The following is a 27,133-nucleotide window of genomic DNA, read 5'->3' on the forward strand; positions in this document are numbered from 1 at the left end:
AAACTGTCTCATGACAAGATGTGTGGAAAGAATTTTCCACTGCACTACTTTTAGTTAGGCTCAAGCTGGGGAGAAATGTGACAATAAAAAATGGAACTGTTATAAAGAGAAAACAAATGGAATGAAAAGGAATTAATTTTAGGAAAATATAGTCAGAATAACCAAAAAAATCATACTGCAGTAGGCTCCTAAGCAGACTGCTGAAAGCCACATTGAGAAATCTGAGATGTGAGAGGAATGATGGTTCTTGCAGTTAAACTTTGGAGTCTGGGATCTAATGTAAATTTTGCCTGCTCCGTAACGTTTCTCTCCTTGGTTAAGTTGCTTACCCTATCCATGTTTCAGTTTGCTTGCCGTTTAAATAAGGATCATACTACTTGCTTATTTCATGTATATGAATGAAATTATGGCTGCAAAGGACTTCAGGGTACTTGGGAAAAAAATACTTTACAAATTCAAGGTATTATTGAAAAAAACTGAAAAAATTCCAAGCAGTGATACATAGGGAACATTTTTATGATCAAATCAAAATGATAATATGGAGTGAAGCAAAGGAATCGGGGGCCTGAAGAATGTCTTTGAAGAGTTAAAGTAGATATAAAGGAACCAAGAAGAGTACTCTATCTGTGATAGTATACAGTAAAGTCCGGGCAATTAAAGACCATGTTTTTTATTTTTACATTGCAGGTAATGCTCAGCTGGACTACACCTTACTTGCGTTTAGTTGCACAGGCCCATATCTAGCCAGTTACTCTTCAATCCCAGAGTTTGTTCTTTCAGTATGGTAAGAGTAAAAAAAAATTCTCTAATACCATTTACATTTAATTCATATTTTTTTGTGTGTGCAGTTTTAGCATAAATTAAGTTAACAGATGTGGAAGACACACTGGTTGCCTTCATCTCTTTTTTTTCCTGATTGATCATTGTCAGCAAACTTTCTGTACCAAATCTGCTGTTTATTTTCTAGCATTAGTAGCCACTAGTCAGAGTGACTGTTACTTTGCTACAGCTATCTTCTACCTTCTTCAAAATTTTGTGTTTTGGGGTACTTCTAAAGTCTTCAGCATCAGTTAATTATCTGTTTACCCTTGGAAGTTGACTACCATGCTGTTTGTGAAAGAAAGTTGCCTGCTGAAAAGAGGAAAAGCATTCTAAAGCCGATTTCTACTTTTTTGCCCCCCTGGACCCTTTAATAGTCCTCTTAATTACTTGTGCTTGATCTTAGTTCTGTCTTACAGTTTTGCTCAGTGATTACACTACCATGGGTCACTGGGTTAGATCATAATTTTCTGCTCATTATCATGAAAAAAAATGTTACATAACACGGTGCAGATACAAAAAGTTAGAATATTTGATTTTTTTTAATTGTTCTGTAAAAATATAATCCTGCTCTTGCCTCCATTGCCGGCAAGCTTCCATTGACTGTAGAGTCTAAGCACTTCTTCAAAACAAATGGGGAGGGTGGAGTAGGAGGGAGACAAGCAAGAACATGTAAGGAATATTCTGTATACTCCCAATTTAATGATGACCTTTTCTTGTACAATGATTAGTGAAGAGGCAGAAACTCCTGTAACTTCAGAATTTTAGTAATGATAGTAGATACTATTACAGATGCCTCTTCTTTATCTCTTATGAAGAAGAATAATGTTTGCTGTGAACTCTGATAGTATGCAGTAGTTCAGGAAGGATGTCTGTGTGTGTATATCAGTAGAAACCAACAAGACAGCCTCACTGGCCTGAAGAGCTTACATGTTTGTCACTTACAGCAGAAATAACACAAATGATCTAATGTGTTCATTGTGTGCACTTAAACAAAAATCCACCATCTTGAAAGACTTCCCTAGATTATTCTTGAAATATCTAGAAATGTTTAAATGCTTTAAAGTAGTGACAATTTCCAAGGCCAAACAATTTAAACCTATTTGAATCACCATATGACTATCAGCAGATAATTGTCATAGAAGAACCATCCTACATTCCAGTCAGAAAGAATTTAGTAACAAAATAGAATTACATTACAGTATTAAACTTAGAGTTTATAATAACTTCAACAGAAGTGTGTGAATTTACTGTGAGATCAGGACCTTCGTTTTTGCAATTGGGTTATATTGTACATTCATTGTAGAAATGTGTGTGTACAGATGAAAGAAATCTCAATGTTTAGCATTCTTAATGTGTCATTACAACATGATGGTTGTACAGTCCCTGTATTTTAAGCAGATAGTTTGGAATCAGAGGTATAAGAGATGTTTTGAAAGTCTCAAAAGATAGAAAGCTTATAGATAACTAAAAACTGCCTTTCATCTGAGGTATTTTATCCCTAGATCTTTATTCTTTTCTGTTCAAAGGAGAGGCTTAATGCCAGATTCTTTTTCAGATACATATATAGTTTCAGATCTTAATAAATTATCTACTATAAAAGAGTGTTGGCAGTATCTGTTAGGTATGAGATGAGAACATGCTGTGACAGATCTTTAGAGAGAGCGCTACACTGATAGCTTTTAAAGTCAGAATTGCAGCTTATAGCTTTCTGTAATTTTAATGAGACTTACTGTGTGCGTGTGAATACTTCTCATTTTTTGCATATGCTATCAATATTAACCATTGTCTTGCATCCTGATCTGTTTCTGTGAGTGAATTTATTACAGGCCAGAACAACAGCATTATACTAAATCCCTTTACAGCAGCATATGCATTTTAGGTTTTTTCCCTCTCAGCAGTAATGACAAATACTAAAGCTATAAATGTTATTTAGATTAACAGTCAGATATATTGTCCAAGAAATTAAGAAACAGTTTTAACCATTTTCTTCAAACGATGTTAATCAGTTCTTGGACAGCACCTAAAAATGCAAATGCAGTCAAGAATTAATATAGATAATGGAGAAATATGCAAATTAGATGGTGAGACCATAAAATAGGTTACACTGAACAAAAGAAAAGTCAGTGGAAAGCACATTCCCAGGCTTGTGTCAGCTATCCATAACAGCCCCACACAAATTCTGCCCTGTTTTGTGCTCAAGTTAGTTAATGCAGCCGTAGCTTGTATGTCTGCATTCACAACACAATTACTGTATTACCTAAGTAATTCATCCATAGATAATCACAGGCTGACTGTGTTTTATTTCCTAATTATAATACCTTCCAACTGCAAGCCTGCAAGCATTATAATCATTATTTTGCGGATTGGAAAAGCAAGGCTAAGGCCTGGGGTGCTGAAGAGTTAACTGTTTGGGCCCATTCAAGTAGTCACTGATGGAACTGATGAAAAAAAATCCATGTCTCTTGACTCTGTTGCTCTTTTCGCAAAAGGAAGTGCATTATAATGTTTCTAAAATGTCAGGTTTCAAAATTATTTTACTATTCAATCTTTTTGTAACAGTAATAATTATATGTGTGGCTAATTAACCACCTCCTTTTCATTCTCAAGAGGACCTAACTTGTTTGACAGCAGAATTTTTTTGTCAGTGACAAAATATTTGTTTTCCAAACTTTGTCTTGAATGTCAGTCATAACCACATCCAGATCATTGGCTTGAATGTTTGTGACTTATTTAATGGATTTTATTTTCTTTTACTCTCCTTAATGAAGGAACTGGCAAGAAAATATCCTCCTGTGCAGTGAGTCTCAGCCAGGGGTAACAGCAACCTCTTTAAGTTTTAACCCTATGAATTGGCAACAACTGTGTTTTGTTAATGAGAGCTCCGTTACTATCTGGCATATTGAAAGGAATAATGACGAGCATCACCTTAAGCGAAAGTAAGTGGAACACCCTTCAGGTTGAGAGAAAAATCTAGAAATATATTTTAATAACTAGGACTAGCAACCTACATCTGTTTGCGAAGAATTTAATCCAATTTAGTTCACCTAGCAATTGCAATCAGTAATTGCTAAATCACAACCAGTGTGAATCTATCTAGTCAATCAAGTGAATTGAATTTATGATTTCATTTCTTAGCACTCACATGTCCAGATTATGCACATCATGAAGCTAATACTAATCAGCTGCTTTGGCAGCCTCTGTCAAAAGCTGTGTAACTGAATTAAGGTAGTGCCTGGACTGCTTTCCTGCAAGTGGCTATGTTGAGCATTGCTTTTGTAGCTATGAAACCACCAAATTTGGATCAAGTTGTTTCCTAGTAAGCATAGTTAAACAATATGTTGTAATCACAAATTGTACCAAAAGCAGTATCAGTTTTCTGTGTGATTTCCAGCTTGTGTGACCAATTTACAGGTCCAGAGGGGGTGGCTCTGTCAATGCAATTCACTGGGCACAGCAAACCTAGAATTTATTTATGCTAAAATGTTTTTTGAGGCTGGTATAAAAGTAGTATGTATCATTCAAGTTGGAGTCCTTGAAATAAAACACTTATGCTGTTTCACTGGCAGCTATTCTACAATTCCCAAGTGTGTTTGATCTCATTAACTATGAATATAACCAGCATATTGCCACTGACACAGTTATGCTAGTGAAAGTATAGACAGGGCCTTAATTTGCGATCTGAAAAGAATACTGATTTGTTTTTTGCCTTTTGTCATTATAGAGTATACCTGTGAAAATACATATATACTCCTTTTTCCTCACTTTTCATTCCATTCAGTAGAGGTTAAAACTCCACTGAGAATTGTTTATTTTACATAATTTTTTTCCAAGTCATAAATCAACATAGTTTGTAAACTATAGAATCCTCAACTCCTGCATTGTAACAGCCACTCATACACCGATTACCAGAGTGCAACAGGCAAATACTACTAATAATTTTTCATCATCGTTAAGCTTTCTCCAAATAAACATTAAGCATGAATCCTCACAGCATATGCAAATTAGGTGTGTGACTTTATTAATCTTGGTTAATAAGGAAACAGTAACATAGAATAGCTGTTTATACAAGGCAACAAGAAAAGACACTGAGCTAGATAGAACATGGCAATCCATTTCTGCCAGTTAGGAACATTCCTCTTTTGTAGTAGAATTACTGTTACTTTTCAGTGAAATGGTATGTGCCATGTAGAATGATTGTCTACAACAGTCCTCCAATACTCTTGCAGAAGTAAAGCCCATTAACTGAGTTGGTGTCTCAAAGTTTTGAAAACATGCTTCTCAGTTTTGTATCAGCATTTACTATTCATAATATTTCTTCTCCTCAGACAGTGTCTCTTGCTTTTTCACAGCCCTGTGAAACTCCCTGATGGACAAGGGTCCGTGAGTCCTCGTAAGGATTTGTTTTTCCCAGTTTCTCATAGTGACAATCCATACCATGGCCCTGATTTGCCGGTTTCAGCCATTGCTGGACTGGTGGGAGAAGAAGCAGAAATATTCATGGTAGTTACTGATTTTTTTCCTTTTTACTATTCCAAGTCATTATACTTTTTATGCAAATAGGTGTTAATAAATTAATAATTTTAATGTCTGTTAAACAGGTACAACCCAGTAAATAGATCTGTTGTCTCAACAATATTTTTGAAATCCATTTTGACAGGAGACTTAGAAAGCATGCTGCTACTGCACAGTGCATAAACTTTTCTTATAAAGCAGAATAAAAAATAAAAATAGGGAATGATGCTTTCCTGACCTCATCCTCTTTTCATGGCTTCATGCATTCAGATTAGCAGAGGTTTTTAACTGTGTAACTGCTGATGCCCTGGTTTCCAGGACAATCAATAACAACAAACAAGCATCCTCTACTGATTCTGATTACACATGAACTGCTTATATTTCAGATCACTTAGAACATGGAAAATGAAGATGATATATGCTCATCAGGGGCATTGCCTTTTTCTTCTGCCTTACTGCCTCTTATATTATGTGCAGATGATGAACTGCAAAAACCACTTTGTTCTTTAGCCCGTGAAGTGAATTACAAGAGGTACTGGGGAAAAAAACAACTGCCGTATTAGGTCTGTGAGGCTGTCCTTGAATGGATGCTGTTCCATTCAGCAATGGTAGGTTCTTATGCTTGAACTTGCAGAACCATGTCATGAACTTTTCCACACGGTAAAGTTTGTGCTTTCAACCATACTAGATACCACTACAGGGTCTTTGCATTCCCAACTGCATTCAGAAAAACCTAGATTTCTTTTTAGCACCTTCAAGGTGATTATGTACTCCTTATTCATAGAAATATTCCTGGAGTAAGAGTAGATTGTTCTACTAGTCTTTGACGAGGATTTCCTTTTCTTTCAAATTACACGGTAAATATTTTAATAGTTATTTACTGTCCAAATTCCCTAGATGGGTGTATTTTGGTTGTGAAGATTGACAAGGTAATGGACATCAGGTTATTTAGAAATGAAAGTTTTTTGCAGAAATACAAGCTGTTGTTGTTCCTTTTGTTGTTGTGGTGGTCTGTTGTTTCCTGTGTACTAAATTGTGAGGTGCTACACTCACAGTTTAGCACCGGGAGGCACTGAATCAATTTCTGACGTTTTCACCTTGCTCCAGACTATGACAGCTGAGTAATTTTTTGCAGGACTTGCATTTATTATGCCTTACAGCACTAATTCTCCCCTCCATGCATGCCTGTGCACATATGCTCCATCTCCAACCTAGCAGAAAAACTGAGCCACTACTAGATCTTGTAACCCCCCACACTGGGGGGGAATCGCATGCTTATGTCTTGTCAGGTTAAGCACCCGCTTCCAGCACCCCAACATGGAACGTACGGTTTTGGCAAAGCAATTACTGCACAAGTTGATCAGAATATACTTGATGGAGAAGATAGTTCTTTGAAATACTGTTTTATCAAGACCCTTATGTTGAAAAGTGTCTAATGCAGCAACTTTGAGAGACATCAAAATGACTGAACTTGCTGAGTTCCTCAGATATCCAGATCTCTTCAGACTACAGTTACTGTAATGGACCAGGCTGTCCAAAATAGAAGTGCTATAACTACCATTCTTCACTGTCTTTATAAATTGACAGGCTGCTGTGGCAGATGTATCCATGGTTACTGTCACTGATGATTTGTATACCATTACAAATGTCCATGAGCAGTTATCTGACTCTGGCCTAAAATCTGTGCCTCAACATTTGTAAATACCTTGGAGTTATTTTCCTCTCTACTATCATCAATGCTTTTTCAATTAGTAAGAGACAACCTGCTTCTCCTGTGGTGGTTAATGAGGTGCACTCAGTTGAATGCAGTGGGAATAGTATCATGGCCTGATGAAGCTCTCCCTATCTCTGGAATTCAACAGAAGGATTTTTGTTCTTTATCACTAGATCCGAGTCAGTTGAGATCAATGTTTTTCACTTTGATATAAGCATCCAAAGTGGAGAACCATTTATTTAGACTATTATTTAAAGGAGTTGTCCTCGCCCTGTAGTCCATGGTCCTTGGAGGCTGTAGCCCACTCCTAAGGAATGTATGAGAGGCAAGTAAGAAAAGCGAGCCCAATGCCAGTGCGCTTGTTTGCTTCTTTGAAATGTGTTAGGGTTCCATACTCTAGAAGATACTGAGGCTGGGTATGTACCGAAGTGTAACCACAACGGGGCAGCAGAGTGAAAGGAATTGAAATATCCTGCAGCCTTCAATCCTTTTCTTTCTTGCATTAGATTGATTTAGTTTTGTTTCAGTATTTCTTGCAGTTGGGACCTGAGTTTTCTGAATATGCTTTACCATGACAAGCCCACTTGACTCCACTTCGTCCCCAGTACCAATTTTATTCCATTGTCTTTTATAAAACTTTTCATGACAAGGATCCATCCTGGATTTTTTTTCCCTGAAGAGGTGCTACTCAAAAGGGAGAGAAGTTCAAAAAAAGATGGCATTATTATTATTATTATTATGCATCACCATACCAATGCACAGTTCAAGAAGAAACCTGGTTTGGGATTTACATAATCTCATCCTAGGATTAGCATATTTTATCTAGTTTATGTGTAAAGATAGTCATGACAGCAGGTACAAAGGAACATTACAGAAGTTGTCTTTACACAGGAGGCTTGTGATTCACAGTAGTTCAGTTACAACCTTCCCAAAGATTTGTGATGTTCAAGCCTCATAAATCAGTGAAAATGCCTATATTAAATGTTTCTCTGGGTGATGTAAAGCCCCATTTGTTATAGATTTATTACTGTTAGTCCTATTTGATTTATAAAGTAAATATTAATATACTTTATTTCTGTAACATTTTCCCCCTGAGAAATTAAAAATGCTTTGTAAGCATAAATAGAGAGTAGGTTACTTACCCAGAATCATATAGCAAGTCCTTGGCATATTTTACTAATGAAATCTAGGTACTTATGAATCTCTGTCCTATGTTTTCATCACAAGTCCATCCATATTTTCTCTTTTTATAGAACCTTTAGTGAGACAGCAGGTTTTTTATACAATTATAGACTCTTCTTTTTTTTCATCCATCATATTGTCTAGTGTTCCTCACCACTGCTGCTCACATGCATGGTTCTTTGAATCTTCTCTTTTAAATGTTCTCCCAAGGTTTTCTTGTGTTTTGTTCCCCTCTCCCGCTCCCCTAATTCTCTTCAATCTGGTTCTTTCTATCATGGTATTTATATGACCCCTGTTACTGTTGTATCTGAACAGGTCACTGTCTTTAACAATATTTGGTGGAGAAGTTCTGTTCTTCCTGTTTCATGGATGACGGATTGATGAGATTTATTTAGCAAAATGAAATTCAAGGCACGTGGAAAGTCTGTGGCAGGGATATTTCTAGAACTAATTTGCAGATGACACAAAGGTTGACAGAGCCGTTTTACAGAGCAATTTGGATTATATGATAAGATAAACTATTCAAACAAAATGTGTTTTAGTACTGCCAAGTATGCAAGACCACATGTGCGGGTTATGTCTACAAAGTGGAAGACTATTCTGAAAAGCAGTTTGAAAAGCATTTGTCAGGGTGAGGTCATAGTGGGTAACCATTTCAATTTGGGCTTCCAGTGCTATTCTGACGTTAAAAAAAAAAATTCTAGGGGCTCAATCTATTGAATTTTATCATAAGTTTATCATGAAAAAATTGGGAGATGACCTAGTTATGGTGGGTCAATATCTTTGCAAGGGTAGAGAAGATACTGGAGGGATTTCCAAGCTAGAGGACAAAACTGTAACAGATGCAAGTGCTGGAGAATAAATCCAGAGAAATTCAAATTTAAAAATATATAGTTTTTCAATGAAAATATAATTCATCATTTAAACAAGCTTCTAGGTAGAGAAGCGAGTTCTCCACCACTATGTCCAGACATAGACTTTTCTGGAAAATGTTCTTGTTTCTCAAGTTACTGGCCTCAGTGAAGGGATGACTGAATAAAATAAGGCTGATGTTATACAAGTGGTCAGACTTTATGAGGTAATGATCTTTTTTTTGCCTTAAAACGTATGTAACTGCTTGTACAGATATTTGTCAATTGTTGATTGAACTTGTTTATTTTTGTGCTGAAGCCTAGAAATTATATTAAGCCTTCAGTGCATCCTACTGCCCACTGCTGGACTGCAACCTCGGAAATTTACATGGGCTGTAAAGAAGGATATGTTTTGGCAATTGATGCTGAGACATGCAGTGTTTCTGTTCTTCAACAAAAACCTCTACCTGGTAAGAAATAGCTGTGTTATGTGTTTTATTCAAGTAGGGAAGAAAGTAGATAGGTGAAAGCTTTTTTTTGCTTTCTTCTATTCTCCTATTGTGTACCTTACAGAAATTGTAAAGCTGTATTGTAGAACATATTTCTTTTATTAGTATGATAAACATTTGAGAATGTCTTTTGAACTTCTGTGTGGGTTTCTTTAGCACCCAATAATTGGCTTTCATTTTTCTTTGGCAAAAAAAGAGAAAAAGCTCTAAATACATCAAAGCTGATAAAATGAACAATAGTTCCAGGAGCCCAGATCTTATTAACCAGCTCTACTAGATTAAACTATTAATATACCAGCTATACACAGTCTTTTTACTCTTAGTTAAGTACCAATAATTTATTTTATTTTGCATGGAATATTGGATTGTCCTCATTTGGTATGCTAGATAATGTTAGAACAAATCTTTGAAGGCTCATGATGAGTCTTCAAACAACAAAACTGAATTTAATGTAACGTTGCTTAATAGAATTCCTTAAGGTCAGCTCTTACATAAACTATTTTCTAGTGAAAACAAGGCTGTAAAGACTATCAGGCTTTACTGCAGAATGTATGAAGCACAGAGAGTGAACAGAAGATGTCTTTGGCTTCAAACAAAGAAATCTACTTTTAATTTATTCTAGAATGGGAGGACCTCAGATTGATTGCAACTTGCCGAGGCGATTTGTCTGCCCTTTATATATTCCCACCTGTCTTTTTTCATGGGGACCTTTGGCAGGCTAGTGACTGACTAAAGTTTTCTGGCAGCAGCAGCCCATTCCATGCCTTCTTTTTTCTGGGAATCCCGAGGTCTCTCCTGTGCTGCCTGCCACATGCTACCCTTCTGTGCCCATTCAGAGGGCTCCCAAGATGGAGGACAGTGAGACACAGCCAGCATAAAGTGTTCTGGCAATGGCAACCTGTACCCTATCATCTTTTGCAGGGATGGAAGGTGTCAGTCCTACTGTGCACATGAAGTTCACTAGTTCAGTTAGGTCTAAGAGGAGTACTGGAATGTGCTTCTCCCTAGCACTAGAACTGGGTAATATCCTGTTGTAGACCAGCATAGAACTGTTTCTCTAATAAACACTGAATCAGTGTTAATAGACAGGCTGGTGATAATCTTGTTTTCTTCTTTTGCCATGTAATACATTATTTTTTAAGCTTTTCCTTGGCCTGTATATTCTTCTTTGAGTCCTGTCCTAAAACTGTGTAACAAAATTGTCTGTATTTATATTGTACTGAAGCTTCTGCTTAATTTAAAACATACTACAATCTGTATCTGTTTAGCAGAATGCTTAAGTGCATGTCCAACTTTAAGCACATGCTAAATTCCTGTTACGGTGTTGCAAACAGAATCATAAGCAGCCACAACATTTCACTTGGGCATTTTTTTCAGACTGACTGACTTTTCTTTGGTAAGTATATCAAATAAAAAAATCATAGTTAGAAATAACAATACCAGAACTTAGCACTGGAAGATAGATAAATCTGCATCTGTACCACTTTCCATGCCAAGTATTGCTATCTCCTTTTACAGCTGTAAGCTGAATCACAGAAAGATTGTGCCTGCTCAGTTGCATAAATGACAGAAATGGTGGATATTGGGGAAGAATGCACAGTTTTGATTCAGTATACTGAACTTGGCCTTTTGCTCAGTAGACTGGAATACAACTGACTTTTATTGCAATATTGACATATAAACAAGGTTGACATTACAAATTGTTTTCTTTTGTACAGAATACATGCGTAAAATATCGGACGTGGTGTCATATGTTCGTAGAGAAGTACAGAAAAAGAAAGGTATTTCCATGTTCAAATCAAGCTAATAGATTTTTAGGCAGCACCAGTGATGTCTGGGAGTAATAATATGTGAGTACAGCAGGAAGCCACTGGTTAAAAAAACTCAGTTCACACTGGCCTCTGTAAGACGCATTGATGGCAATCTTTTATATGTTTACATGACAAATGATTAATAGCTTTTGTGCTAATAGACAGCCAAATGAATAGCCGCAGGAGAAACAGTGGCAGTGAAATAATTTCTGTTCATTCTAATTTAAGTTGGAATAAGTGATGCTAGAATATGTTCCCTACTGCTTAGTTCTATTAACTTTTTTTAGAACTGCAATCAGTTGTAATTTAGTTGAGTTAGGATTTAGAGGTTTGTTTCAAACACTTTGTTTTGGGCTCCACAGTACAAAAAAGATATTTACATAATGGACGATGTTCAGCACAGGGCCACAAAGATTATTGCAGAGTCTAAGTACATGACATACAAAGATGGGCTAAAAGAACTATGTTTGTTCAGCCTGGAGAAAAGGAAATGTGGGATTTTACTGTTGCTTCAGCTACCTAATGAAAGCTTACAGAGAAGATGGAACCAGACAGGAAAAGGACACAATTTGCAGCAACGGAAATTCTGGGTAGATATTAGGAAAAAAAACACTTTCACAGTGAAGGCAGTCAGATATTGGGACAAGTTGCCCAGAGAAGCTATGGGATTTCCATTCTTGGGTATATTCAGACCTCAGCTGGATATGACTCTGGACAACATGATCTAACTCTGAAGTTGGTTCTGAGTTTGAAGTTGGCTCTGTGCTGAGCAGGAGACTGGATCAGAGAACTTCTAGGGTCCCTTCCAACCTAAATGACTCAATGATTCTATTATTGACAAACTTTAATGTGGCTATTTAGTAGCCTTTACAAAATCAAATGATTTCTCAAATTAATTTCTGGTTCATCAGACCACAGTAGTACTGTCACTGCAAATTATGTATACCAACCTTCTCCTTCATTATCACAGCAAAAAGTCCAAAGAAGACATAGCCCATGGAGCCTTTTTACTTACAAATAGTAAATCATCCCAGATTTGAAGTTGAGACACATTGTTGCAATAAATTAAATTTGATATTTTATGTTGGTTTTGTGCTCTCAGGTGGCAAACCAAAGGATCTGCAAAAACCGGTTTTATTTGACATGGCACTTTGTAACGAGGGACTGTACGCAGCTGGAAGTGTAAGGCATCCTTTATGCCTTTTAACTTACTCTTGTGAAAATCAAAGAACATTCAAATGTAGTATATTTGCAGAGTTCACTGCCAAGACAGGAGTTAGAAAAAAGTGGAGGGCCGCAGAACTATAAAGGTCCTCTGGTGGTGTATATATTTTCATTGTTAAGACCTGAGACAAGAAATCGGAAGGGAGCAGGGTGGGAAGAGATTCTATTTTTGTAGTCAAAGAAGCAACAAAAGAGGACAATCCTATTTTTAACAAAAGACAATGAGTATTCTAGAGGAACAGAAAAGAAGGATGGACAAAAAATAGGAAAAGAGAGAAAATGGCCAAGAGAACTGCCAAATTGTTTTGTGCAAAATCTAACTCAATATTTAACCCAAACTGACAATGCCATTGTACATTACTGCTTAAGAGTGGGACAAATTCTTATACTGTCTCAAAAAACCCAATATGAAATCTTCAGTATTAACTGATGAGAGCATCTGTTGTTATCAGGCATGGACTGTTACTAAAACTTGTATTAAAGAACACCTTCATTTTTCAATAGATTTATTATCCAGGGGAAGAGTCCTCTGGCTTTAAACATACTAAAGGCAAATGAGACCATTAGTGATCGCATACAGTTAACCACTGTTACTTTAGAGATTTTCAGAAGTTCTTGCAGTTCATTTTGCCGGAGTGGGCTAGGATAAGTCACCTAGACCTCATGTGGATTTGTACTTTTCTGCACAGGAGGGCATTCTATTCTTTTATCACATCAAAGGTCTGCAGTATGAGATGAAAATCTGCACTGATATCTTACAACCCATATCCAGCCTCATATTCTCTCCTGATTACACCGTACTTCTGCTTGTCACTGACCAGGTATAGCATTTGAGATAATAGCATTACATAATGGGATGTTCCTGTGATTCTGTATGTATATGCTGATACTATTGGTATGAAATATCTGTAACGTAATCAAACAAGTCAACAAATTATATCAGAGGTGAACTTAGTCCATCTTGCGTATGATAGCAGTGCAATGGTAACTTTGGTCACAGTCTCTCTCTGATTTCATTCTCCTTTTGTAAAATGAGTAGAGAAGTTCTAAAATCTTTGTCAATATTAGTTATGAATTGTTTCTAAGAGGCTTTGAGATCTTTAGATAAAAACATCTCTTAAAGCTTAAGATTTATGTTTTGTGTTTTATGTTGTTTTAGAATATTTATTGATTCCTGGAGTAACATGAAATAGGGTGGGTTTAAAATATTTCATTAAAGCAATTTTGAGAAACAAAACTTCTTGAAAATGTGACTAGCTGGATCACTCTAAAATGAACTAACCTGATTTTCAGCTAGTGTATATTAATATAATCCACTAAATTCAGCTGAATTCTACTGGGCACTTTTTTACCTCAGTTTAGAGTCAAGTATAAAATTTTAAAGAGTGAAGCTCAGAAAGATAAGTATTTTTTGTTGAAGTCTTTGAAAGGTTTTAATGAAAAGTTTCATAGCCCAGTGATGGATTATTTCTCTTTATTTGTCAGGGGACAGTCTATACTTACAAACCTGCCCACAGTGGAGAAGCTGTCAAGCTCTTGGACGCATGCAGAAGTTGTTTTCTGGCAGCTGATTTTCTTACTCCAGGGAACAAGTACTGTGTGGTAAGAAATGGTATTCTTTCTTACATATAATAGTGGCACCTTTCAGGTAACCAATATGTTGCTAAGGCACAAAATCAAAAGTCTTGCAGAGATTGGGACTGTTCTGATATTTGTTACAGTTGTGTAACTTCTCATTAAGGAATTAAATTGAATTAATTCAGGTATGGCCTATAAAAGGGTCAGAACTTGCCCTAGAATGCAGGGTGGGTAATTCACAGATTGCTAAAATGTCATATTTGTTCTGCTGTTGATTTGTGTGACTCACTATTGTTCAGGAACATAGCTGAGCAAAAGGTGGATTCAATTGAGAGAATAGATGTTGGAACAAGAAATTCCTACTGATCTTTTCAGCCTTCAGCACAAATTGGAACAGCCTGAGAGATGCCTCTGTCCTGGGTCCAGGGACAAAGAAGGCCTTACTCATCGATCTGTCCGTTGTGAGAAATTCCTTGCTTTCCTCCTATGTCTTTGAGTCCTGCAAGCCATATATTTTAGCCAGCAAGTCTGATTCATCTCGAGGCCATGAATTCTTCAGGTAGCCAGCCTAGGAACCCTGAGGTCTTAATCAATTAGGTTTGCTGAATCTGTTTGTTTGTTGTTAGCATGGGAATGATAAATTTTACCTGACTCCGAATGAGTAATGTGAGGGTTGATTGATCTCTAGCCATACTTTTCTGTGGAATTACAAAATTGCCTGGATATAAGAAGAACTCAAGCACTGTTATGATATACATCATTTTTTGTGTGAGAAAAAAAGACCTCTCCTTAAGCTCTTTCCCATGCAAAGAAAATTACAAGCAGGTTTTTCTATTGCTGTCTGAACTGTGGGAGTGCTAATATTGATCAAGCTTACATGTTTTGCCCTAGATTGTCTCATTCTGCTTAAAGACCATTCCTGTAGTTGCAGCAATTCACAAAAATTATTAAACGTTTTCCTTAGGCAGGTGTACCTTGCAGCAACTGGACTTAAAGGAAAAGCAAGATAATTCCAAGCAAAACTAGTAACCCTTGATCTGCTATGCTCAGACATTAGTTGAATTTATATTCTATAGGAGATCACTAGTCTTTTCCACACTATTTGGTTATTCCACCTTCTTTTGACTATGTTTTTCTCTGTTCAACAGTCTGTAACAATTTCAGGTGAAGTACAAGTTTGGTTCCTGGAAGATGGAACTTGCCTCAGCAAGCTAAGCATTGATATTGAGGTACATGTAACCAGGAGCTTATATAGTGACGGATACTTAAAATTTTCTTTAATATTTTTCAATTTATAGCATAATATTCCACAGATTTGGATCAACCAGTGCTGAGGAAAGCTCAGTAGTGTCTTTGAACAACCCATGAAAGAGATTTAAAAGATATTATCTTTCAGAATGTTTCCTTGAACTAATCATGTATTTAACTTGGCCATAAAGCAGAGGAAACATTTCAAACTAATGTCCTAGTGGTGTGTCTTTAAGCACATATTTGTAAATAACAATCTAAATTTTTATGATATTACTTTATTAGATTTTTATTTTTAATGAGTGTCAGAAATGAAAGCAAAGTTTCAAGTGTATAAAAATTAAATGCCTTGACTGATCTGAAAACCAGGTTTTAAGAATTGGGTTGATGAAAGTATTTCAAACTGTTAATGCTTTGTCCTGATTTAAGATGCATGCAAACCCTGAAATCTGATATAGTAAGAAAAAAAATCCCTTTCTGTAACAGCTGTACACATAACAGTACACTCACTGTTTTATTTAGGTGGAACTTCTTTCACTTAAAATCTGGATAGTGGATATGGTTTTTTTTCTGAGGAGCGCAGAATTAGCTTTTGATATGTAGATACAGAGCATAGGTAAAATTCCTATGATGTCTCTAAAATCCTTTCTTTGTTAAAAAAAAAAGTTTTTTAGATAAACCGCTTGAGGTTTCTTCTCCAAATTTTAGGGACTTTTAAATAGTAAAAGAAATTGCATCCTAACATATAGCATAATATATAAAAAGATATGGAACTATTAAGTATCTTTTACTTCTCAACTAGGCAACTGCTATGGCTTGCTGTCCCTCCTCCAACAGTGTTGCTGTAGGGACCAAAAGAGGTCAAATCTATTTCCTTGATGTTACCAAAGTTGAAGCTCCACGGGTTGTTCACAGAATTTTTCTTTCCAAATTCCCAGTGGTGTCTTTGCAGTAAGTATGTAGTAACAAGGGCAGGAATATTGTCAATTTATTGAGTAATGCTGTTAGTTGAACAAAAAAATTGAAGTTTTTATTCTAAAAATAACAAAGTAAAATATTTTAACAGCTTCAATTTTTTCCAACATACTCTGAATTGCTTGCCAGAGTAGTAGCAGGATTTATGAGAGAAATGTAATGAACCTGTATTTTAAGAAGGTTTAACTGAGCACTGAAGATACTGATGTATAAGATCCTTTCTGACAGATCACCATATGCAGTAATTATGCACAATTCCATGTATCTGAATTTAGAGGGTTAATTCTCACTGAATATAAATTTGAGGTTTTGCAAAGCTAAGTTTAAGCCTTTTGGTCATCCCTTCTTATATGGTGGATTTTTATTACCATTGTTAATTATGCATTTGTTTACAGTTCCAGCATTTACCAGTCCTCTTGTAATTAGCTCTAGTGATCTAAAAGGCTTTTTCTGTTTGGTTGAGGGGGGGGTTTTCAGTTATTGAAAAATCTGAGAATATTTTACTTCTACTTTTTAAAAAATAGAATGGATTTTGAACCATTAAACTCTAATATAAATCTGCCTGTTATTTGGACATTCAGATATGATCTCTTTTCACAGTTACCCAAGATAAAGCATTAAAAATAGATACAGAAAGCAGCTTATTCAAAGTCAAATCAATGCAAACAAAGACATGTCTATTCAAAATAATATCAAAATCTGTATAGTAATTTTATTTTTAAAAAAGTGAACTTCAAAGAAAGATTTAATAAAGTTGTTAACATAGACTGCTATGGAGTATCATTAGCTTTAGATTGACCACCCACTCAATTAGAAATTGCACTCATAGCACTGGGCTTTATATCAGGCCCTAACCCTGTAAACTGAGAAGCTGAAATTTCAGTTGCGTTTATGCCCTCAATGAAGTCAGCAGAGTTATGGGAGTGGAATTATTTGACCCTTTTTATTGACTGTATTGAACTGTTTTCTACTTGGATTTATATTTTACCTAGTTATGATCAGAGTGGCCAGTTCCTCATCGCTAGAGCTACAGAGGGACATATCTTTATTCTAGATGCCCGGCCTTCAAAATTATTCCAAGTTCTTGGATATGTAGGTAATATATGTAACAACATTAATTACATTGTGTTTTCACTATTTGATGTATTTTAAGTATACTTACTGGTCAGACTAAGCCGCTGTCCTTCATTCTACTTATTTTTTTGGAGGACTAAACATATTCTTCACACCTATTGCCCAACCATATTTTGTCCTGGCCAATCTTTTTTTTTTCCTCTGTAATTTTAGTTACGAAATGCACCAATATTACTTTTCTTCCAGGGCATATATAAGTCACAGGGAAGAGAAAGGATTAGCTGACCAACCGATCACAACTCCAGCTCAAAAGTAATAGTGCTGGCAAAGAACTTAAGACCTTTGTGGCTCGCCATATGAGAATTTAGAGTAAAAAACTATAGGTCACGATAGCTGGGTGCAATCCCCTGTTACAAATATCCACCCCAGACATCATTAACATGGGGACTGCTGGAATTGTCAGCTTTGCTGGTTGATACTGAAGAATAAAAAATGATGGAATTTTAATTTACAAAAAAATTCTTCTGAAATTTGTAAATTTGTTTATGCAGTCTCTCAATTCCAATAACATTATACTTACAGATCACATCTGTGCATATAGATCTTCATCATAATTTAAAGTATAAAGGACATTATCATTTTAATTGGTTTGACAAATATAGAATTACATTTCCTTAGATAATTTTCAGAATTTGCCTGATCATGTTCTCATTGTCTGGCGGGCTGCTTAGAGGAGGGCTTTTCTCTGCTTTATCTGGCAGTTATCAGCAGACAGCCTCAAAATTGCTACAATTCAAGCTGGATGTAAACTCAGATTTGAATGTTTAACGTAATAATAACACTCTGATGCTTAGCATTCTCAGCACCCAATGCCTCAAGCTGAAGTTGTGTGCATGTAGCACCTTCTGAAACCAGGTTGTGGCTTGTCTGACACTTTAATGTAATTTCAAAACCGTGTGGTTGAGCTTAGATGTATTCTGAACAGGGATCTTGTTTTGTTTCACATGATATCTTAGTAAAAACAATGTTACCATGCTTCAGTAACAATTTGCATTGGTGTTCCCTACCTGCTTCAGTGTTGGCAGATGAAGTGCTGGATCTTTCTGTAGTTTCTGACTTAAAGAGTGACTTAGTTGAAGTGGTGGTACTTCTTAATGTAGCAGAGGTCCAGCGAGCAAGACTGGAAATTTTTTATCTATCATCTTCAGCACTCACAACAGGTAAGAATTGAAATATATACTATGTGATATTTTTATAAGGCAAGAACATATTATTGCCATCCCTTAACACAAAATACTAACAATCTTAATCTCTTCATCTCATCTGTACATTCTCTGGGGACACCATTTCTTATACAGCAGTCTGTAGACTTATAGAATCATTTCAGCAGAAAGACTGTGATATTTTGAGGGAAAGCCAAGGAAGGAAGGAGAGAAGTAATTCACTTGCGGAATCACAAAGCCACCACTTAACTGTTACTACCACTGGTTATTGTTGTTGTTATTGTTGTTATTATTATTACTACAGTGTAGGCAATGCCCAAAGCTAGCCACAAAGAGGCCTTGGGCTTGGCATCACCCATATGCAGACTAGCATATCAGGTGTTCGAAGTGGAATCAATCCCACCAGCCTCTTCAAAGAATTATTATAGGTATATAATAGCTCATTAGGAAAAGGTTAAAGGTTGATATATCTCAAAAAATAATGATTCCCTGTCTTTGTGATAGCTTTTCTATATAAAAGCACCAAAGAAAATGTCCACTGTATTTAAAAAATATTAACTTGTATCCCAATAAGGAATGTTACAGAGAAACTTTCTATGAAAAAAATGACACTATGAGGAAAAGGGGAGAATTAAGGAGACTTAAGAATGGTATACCTCCATTCACCTTCTGGAAGTCTGGCCCTGTGTATCTGCAGTGTGCAGTGTACATATTGGGACATCACAGTTAGAATCTCTGTTCATAATCTGTAAGTAAAATGAAGGGAACCTGTTAGTCTTTCACTAAATTGGGTAACCCACGCTAAATTCTCAAATACTGTTAATGAATTGTTTTATATATGCCATCCTCAACTGTGAAACAATTCAGTAATTTGTTTGTGTCATTCAGGACACAGCTATAATATTATAGCATTTTAGAAGTACTATAAGCAAGAAAAAATGGACCTGAGTGTCATGAGAGATCACAGAACTTGTGTCTGATATTCTAGGAATATCTAAAACTGATATTCTAGGAATGCATTGATTTGGAACACTTTCTGGAATCAGCTGGGAAACTAATTCAGTTGTCATGAAAGGGCTTAAATGCATTAACTTAACTAAGGCACAGTGCAGGCTAATGTTGCGCTTGGTGTCCTCACCATGCAGCCAGCGCAGGACAGGCTTGGTTGGCAGTGGCACCATGCAGTTCCAGTTTTATGTCTCTTCCACCTAAGAATTGCCAAATCAATATAGTTGGAGGTTTCAGTGATGTCTTCTATCTATCACATTACAGCAAAAGGCAGCCTGTGTTCGTTATTAACATCATTCTATTTTTATGTCATTTTACTCACATTATATGCAATTGAATTACTAACAAAGCCTTTTGTGGTGAAAACTTCTGTAAAACTGTTATTAAGCCTAGTGTCAGATTTTCTATTTAATTTTTAAAAGGCCTTACAATTTACAAACTTTTTAAAAAGTAGTTTTCAATGAAGTTAGTATTTTCTTTAAATATTCACTAATGTTGGGCTTCTTTTTGTGCCTATTTTTAGACATATAAAATGGGGCTTGATTTTCAGAGTTGCTGAAGATCTACAGTTATTGCATCAGTCTTAATTTCAGGTGTATCTTTAAAGCTGAAATTGAGGAACCAGAAAGGATAAAATGCCCTTTTGAAGATGTGAGCTTAAGTGTTTTAACCAATAGCACCCAGGCTGTGTGTACTTCATGGTAGAGATGCCTAAACAAGTTCTAGATGAAGGCAATGATGACATGAACCTCCGTGCAAACTAATTAGCACTGCTTACATAATACCCAAGCAGCAGGGTAAATCAGTGTATACAAATTGTCACATCACTGTGGTTAAACTGTTTCTAGTACTTCTTTAGAGCTAGTAGAGCTATCTCTGCTTCACTGCAGTAGGCTACATCAGCACAACCCACACAGTTAGTGATAAAGCTAGGTATCTTAAATCCCTGTCTCTTCCTTGGAAACTCACATCATGCTCACTCCTTATTGAGATTGGTTTTCATAATTACTTGATAGGTGGAGCACCTGCATTAGTGGTATTGATGCCTCTTCCTCCATGTTCCTTTTTTCAATCTTTCAGATAATGATAAGTATGTTAATGAACAAGGAATGCTTAATGCTAGTGCCATTAAAAAGGAGCAATATGATCTGGATTGCCCTTTGAGCTCAGCAGTCAGATTGAAGGATAACATTGTGTATGGCTACTGTACCTGTGCACCTTTCATCTGTAAATACCATCTCTCTGAAGAGGTAATTCTCTGAAGCTGCTTTATTTTGGGTGGTGGTTAAATACCGGCGAACAAAGGCTGTAGATGAAGTGAATATAGCAGGATATTATCTTAAAGAAATCCTCTCTGCACTAAAAATACCTACTCCATCCATAAACATCAACTTTCAGTATCCTACCACCTGCTCGGAAACCTGGCAAAAGCAATCTCCTTGTTCAATTACAGAGAAAGCCAAATATTGGTTCTTAAAACTCATGCAGCTTGCAGGCAGTTCACACGTAGCTTCTGTATTGGAGCTGTGCTTTTGTGCAGTCTGCTGAGTAACCCGAATATCTAGCTATTGAAGGAACTGAGCCAATGTGAGCTCATGACTCTAAGACGCAACTGCAAACCCAGCCCAGCCCTGCCTTGCAATGAAGTAGTGGGGGCTTCAGGAAGCCACTATCATTGCCTGCTGATGAACTGGAGCTCTCTGCAGCTCATAGGTCTCCCTCAGTTTAAAAGTCAGGTCAAGCAAGAAGGTGAATTCCAAAGGTGAGCATTCCTCACCCATACTTTCTGAGCCAAGAAACTCCAGGCCCAAACATACTGAATACAGACCCTTTTGAAGAGATGAGAAGCAAATCAGCAGCATAGCAATGGTACTGCTTCCTGAGCTCAGTAATCCAACATTTTAAATTGCAATGCATGTGATAACCCACAAAGCTCTCATTAGTCTTCTCAAAATGGCATAGATATTTCCATCATCTAAACTGCTGCCAACATTTTGTTTGTTTGGCAGAATATGTTGGAAGATCCATCAGTATTTTTATCAGAAAAGAGGACTCCTAGCAATCAGTTTGGATCAGGTTTCCTCTGTTTATCACCCAACAGCCGGTGGCTGGCGTCAGCAGCAAAGGATGGTGTTTTGTTCATCTATCATACTTGTACTATGGTAGGTAGGCATCCAGGCACAGGCTTTGTTTGGTTTACATGAGAAAGAAGTGTGAAAGCTACTTTCTTTCACTGTAAGCTTTTCTTCACTTGAATATAAGGTGTTCCAGAAAAATTTATGTTGAACATGAACTGACATAGCATTATACAGTACAATTGTTTTTATAATAAATGTGTATACGATCATACAAACTATTTACTTTCTTCTCCAGTAAATCTTAGGGTAGATAATTTTACTACTCTTCATCTCCTGCAAAATCAGTATACTACAAACTTGCTCCATCTGTAGTCAAAACCTTTAAACTCATAAATCCTAGTCTTTTATGTACTTTGTATTGATATTTTGGATTGACTTTTATCTAAAAATAAAGAAGCATAATTTACAGACATATTCCATTAGAAAAATGTATTTGCTGATACTGCTTCTATGACTTTTCTAGGATATACTTGCTCAAAAGCATTGTCACTCATATCAAGGAGGGGGAATTAGATCCATGGCATTTTCACTGGATGGCAAATTCATCCTTGTTAATGGCAAAAATGATGGTGCCCTCGTGTGTCTGAAATGGAAGTATGTATAAAGTGGCAGACCAATATTGATGGTGTAAATTCTTGTGTCCTGACAGACTAATTTTTGCATCTACTTGTGATTCTAGACTTCCTTTTTATTAGTCTCAAAGTAAGGAGAAGAATTGGATAGAAATCAAATAACTCCTCTCATCTTTAGAGGTGGTCTCCCTAGCTCATGAAAAGTCTTGTACTTCGGGTATGGTTGCAATACAAGATATAGGAGTATCTTCTGATAAGTATTACCCATAGTGAGCTTCTTATCACTCTCAAATAAACCATCTGGAAGGGGCTCTCTGGGGATGTAAGGGATGTAATCTCATGAGATGCTATTTTAACTCAGCGATTAGGAGACATCACAGCTTTAATGGGAATTCAACTGTGGCTATAGAGAGCTCTTAGCAGACATTAGGAGTAAGAGACACTTGAAACTACAGCTTTTCTGTGGTCTAACAAACGTTCAGGTAGATGCATAGATTGAAGATGACTCCACCAGAGCAATATTTCTAATCTGGGTAATCCATCTTTCAGATTTTCTAATTCTGTGGAAACTTCACATAATTATGCAATTCTAGAACTCAAACAATATTGAATCATATGTAAAAATATTGAATAAGCATTTTTTAAAAACTTAATAATTGTGTTATAAAGAATATTTAATACTTCATCCTTTTCCATAATACACAAAAAATACATCAGTTCCCTTTCTGTTTACTAGGAAGATAAAGGAAACTGAAGTTAAGGAAGCTGCTTTTCACTGGCGATCTCTTCTTGCTATACTGAACAAGTCTACTTCGAATGAAAATGTTGTTTTACAATCTATGGCAGAATGGCAGTTTGACCTAGAATCCACATTGGAATCACTTCCAGAGGAGAAATTTAAGGTGTTTTCTTTATTTTTATGGGGGAAAAAAGTTTGATCATTATCCTAAAATTACACATGATAAAAATTGCCCTCAAAACAAACTCTGATCCTTTTGTAAAAGTAGAATACCACCCCTGAGGATAGACTGAATATGCTTCATTATTAATTTGTGGAATATTGTTATCAAGGAAATGGAATAGTTATGGGAAGATGACATTCACATTTTCAATTTCACATAGTTTCTTCAGCCACAGAAAACTCTGTGAAAGTCAGTTTCTCCTCATGTGAAGTTATGTGTCATTCCCAGTGTGATGTTACAGCTATACATTGTGTGTTACTAGTCATATATTTTTCTGTTGAAATCAAGCAAAGCAGTGATTATGGAGATTAGTACAGTCAGCCTGTTTGAGTCAAAAGGCTTTGCATAATAGCAAGGGTTTGCAGGATCAAATCTGGGGACTGGCTATGGAATAAAAATGTTGTAACACTCTCTGGAATTTGGTGGTGGTGGTGGTGTTGCTTCTAATGTGAGTCCATTTTTTTTTTCATTTCTGTCTCTCTCTCATTCTCTCTAAGTACCCGAGATGGATATTTATATCCTTATTTTCAGGAGGCACCACGTAAATCTTCCAATGTAGAGGTGTCAGAAGAAGATGGAAACATCACCAGTTTGTATTCAGCCAGTACCAATGACATGACATGGATAGGTCAGAAAATAAAGAAGGTACTTTCATAGAACAAGTATTAATCAAAGCCAGAGTTTTCAAGAGTCAGTAGTGACTTGGGGTGCCAAATTATATGCTGTAAAAGAATCTAGTTTCTAAAGCTTTTCTGACATTTGGACCTCTCTTTAAGGCATTGCAATCTAGAATATTAGAAATCCTAGGTCAAGGTTATAAACACATTAGAGAAGGTACCTAGCACAATAGGAGCTCTAAAGACCAAAAGACAACTTCCACACAAGGAGTAAACTAAAAAAAAATTGCCAGAGAAATTGGCTTCCTTTAGAAACTTATAAAGACTTTTTTCTTCTAAGTGTCAAAAAGTTGCACAGAGATTATTACCAGCAATGAAGCAGGTCCTCTCTTCTTCCCAAGGGCCAGAGTAACAAATTCTACAGCACTGATAAACCTATATTCAACAATATCACATTGATTACAAAACCCCTGAGGTTTATTTCAGGTTAAGGTTGAGGTGAGTATGTTATGTAACCGAAGTTTTTTGTAAGTAAAAGTGCATCAAAGATCTAACTGGCTACAGAGGGGGGATTTAGCACTTTGTGAGCCTGCAAACTGCTATGTTAATGTTAGTATAGATTTTTTTTTTTCCCCAGAAATATGAATTTATGGATGTTAGGAGGTTCTTTCTGATATAAGCCAGAGCTGTGTATTTTGTCTAGCTTTTGAGGTTCAGTGATAGTACAAAGCAAAATATCGTTGCTTTCTGGGTGATCTCAGGAGTGACTTTCCAAATTATGATGCAGTTTCACAAGTGGCTCAAGTCAATCTAAGACATACTGCCACTGAAAGTGGTGTCTTCTCCATCACTCTCCCAGACATGTATTCCTGTTTCTGCTTTGATGCTGGCATTCATGCTTTGGTGTCTCTACTGGGATTTTTTGGCAAATCCATGTGACTGTGCATACACACGAATACCACATGACTATTAGTATCAGCTAGGGACAGGTGATGAGAAGCAAAGGTTGAAGGGCAGCAATGTGGTCCTAGGTTGTTTTAAGCTGCTCATTAATGTCCTAAGAGACTTGCATCTGACTTTTAGAGGATGGAGTGCATCCAATGTCAGAATGATACGCCCCTTCCTTTCAGTCAATAGCCATCATCCTACTTAAAGTTGTAAACTTATTTCAGAAAGCAAATTCCAGAGGTGCAGACTAATTGCAAAATTTTCCCTAAGAGATGAATCGGCAAGGCTGTAGGAACAAAGAAAATTTCACAGCTTCCAGAATGAGTAACAGATGTTAGTTTACTTGTGTCTTTAAATATCCCACTGAAAATGCTTAGTGACAATGAAAAATCTAAGGAATATAAAACACTTAACAAATTTTGGCAGTAGGCTTTATGCAGTTCAATCTGTCCGTAATCATTGCACTTGTAATTACTTCTTTCTTTAATATTTTCTTTCTTTTAAGCTCTGTTGTTGTACAACCAGTTTACAATGTGACCTAGTTGTACAATCTTTTTTCTCTTGAGCAATTCTAAGAATCATCCTATTGAATTAGGATTATGTCTGTTTCAGTTATTAATCCCTTTGGAGGTTTTTTTCCTAAGATAATGTTCCTTTGGATTATTTCAATCTTTTTTTCTCTTCTTGTCTATTTTTGTCTTTCAACAATATATTTGTTGTATGTCAGGTCATTAGAGAAGAGACTCAGAGGTTTGCTAACCAGAAGAAAGAGCTGCAAATGGGAATTAAAAAGCTGCGTAAAACTGTGAGTTTCTTACAAGGCTCAGCTTACCAGTTTTGTTTACAAGTACACTTCCTTTATGGCTATCAGCTCTAGCGCTCAGTTACATTTTTGTCATAAACTCTGAGCAGACAGGTAATAAAGAGATGTGCTTCTTCAGGGACTATGTGCTGAACCTGCCAGGAACTACTGTCTGGTTCTCAGTTTCCTTTGCTCCAAATAAATATTTTGTATCACCCTTATACCTTGAGCAATCTATATCCTCAGCAGGCTAGTTTCTGCCTGTCTAACAATCTTCCATTATAGAAACTACTGTCCTCTCCTCTTTCTTCTGTTTCCTTCCATAAAAACTGCTGTCTGCAAGAGGATAAGGCAGAGGGTCACGTAGAGCAGTCTGCCCAGGACCATGTCCAGACAGATTTTTATTATCTCCAAGGATGGAGACTCCATGACCTCTCTGGGCAACCTGTTCCAGTACTCAGTCACCCTAACAGTAAAAAAGTGTTTCCTGATGTTTGAGCAGAACCTCTTGTGTTTCCGTATGTGCCCGTTGCCTCTGGTCCTGTCACTGGGCACCCCTGAAAAGAGCCTGGCTCTGCCCTCTTAGCACCCTTCCTTCAAGTATTTATATACATTGATGAGATTCCCCCCAAGTCATTTCTTTTTTAGGCTTAACAGTCCCAGTTCTCTCAGCCTTTCCTCATATGAGAGGAGCTCCAGTCCCATAATCACCTTCATTGGACTCTCTCCAGTATGTCCACGTCTCTCACCTCCCTCAACCTGCTAGCAACACTCTCAATACAGCCCAGAATACCGTTAGCCTTTTTTGCCACAAGAGCACATTGCTGGCTCATGTTCAACTTGGTGTCCACCAGGATCCCCAGCTACTTTTTTGCAAAGTTGTTTTCCAGTTGCTCAGCACCCAGCATGTCCTGGTGCGTGGGGCTGTTCCTACCCAGGTGCAGGATTTTGCACTTCCCTTTGTTGAACTGTATGAGATAGGTAACAACTTAATAAAGTGATAACAACTTAATAAAGTGCTCAGAACTAGGTGCAGGAATTTGGAGTTCCCTTTGTTGAACTGCATGAGATAGATAGATAACTTTATTAAGTGGTAACAACTTAATAAAGTTCTCAGAACCAGAGAATAAAGAATTGTGTACTACAGGTTCTTAGAAAGTATATACAACTTCACATATAACATCCAAATCGACTTTAAGAGAAAGATGAAATATATTCACATAGTACTCTCTGTCACTAGCTACAGGCAGCACATTCTACCAATTACCATGAAGCAGTTAAAAGTGGAGGCAATTAAAATAATTTTCTCTCATATCACGTTTGATAGTGTTAAAAATAGCATTTCCTCTATTCACATTCAAAT

The 27,133-nt window shown here is 36.6% G+C and overlaps 1 protein-coding gene across 1 annotated transcript in view; it reads left to right on the plus strand.

Annotated features, from left to right (window-relative positions):
* Positions 1–27,133, plus strand: part of CFAP43 (cilia and flagella associated protein 43) — a 48,385-nt gene that overhangs the window by 3,667 nt on the left and 17,585 nt on the right. Inside the window, exons 3-20 of the mRNA XM_050899121.1 lie at positions 688–784; positions 3,591–3,758; positions 5,172–5,322; positions 9,401–9,551; positions 11,309–11,371; positions 12,504–12,583; positions 13,315–13,446; positions 14,111–14,227; positions 15,352–15,432; positions 16,254–16,402; positions 17,419–17,522; positions 18,577–18,720; positions 20,812–20,981; positions 21,741–21,893; positions 22,333–22,463; positions 23,178–23,343; positions 23,935–24,048; positions 25,696–25,773. Coding sequence (XP_050755078.1) covers positions 688–784; positions 3,591–3,758; positions 5,172–5,322; positions 9,401–9,551; positions 11,309–11,371; positions 12,504–12,583; positions 13,315–13,446; positions 14,111–14,227; positions 15,352–15,432; positions 16,254–16,402; positions 17,419–17,522; positions 18,577–18,720; positions 20,812–20,981; positions 21,741–21,893; positions 22,333–22,463; positions 23,178–23,343; positions 23,935–24,048; positions 25,696–25,773 — 2,249 coding nt within the window. The remainder of the gene's footprint in view (positions 1–687; positions 785–3,590; positions 3,759–5,171; positions 5,323–9,400; positions 9,552–11,308; positions 11,372–12,503; positions 12,584–13,314; positions 13,447–14,110; positions 14,228–15,351; positions 15,433–16,253; positions 16,403–17,418; positions 17,523–18,576; positions 18,721–20,811; positions 20,982–21,740; positions 21,894–22,332; positions 22,464–23,177; positions 23,344–23,934; positions 24,049–25,695; positions 25,774–27,133) is intronic.

Source organism: Gymnogyps californianus, chromosome 6 (genome assembly GCF_018139145.2).
Source record: "Gymnogyps californianus isolate 813 chromosome 6, ASM1813914v2, whole genome shotgun sequence".
Lineage (NCBI taxonomy): Eukaryota > Metazoa > Chordata > Aves > Accipitriformes > Cathartidae > Gymnogyps > Gymnogyps californianus.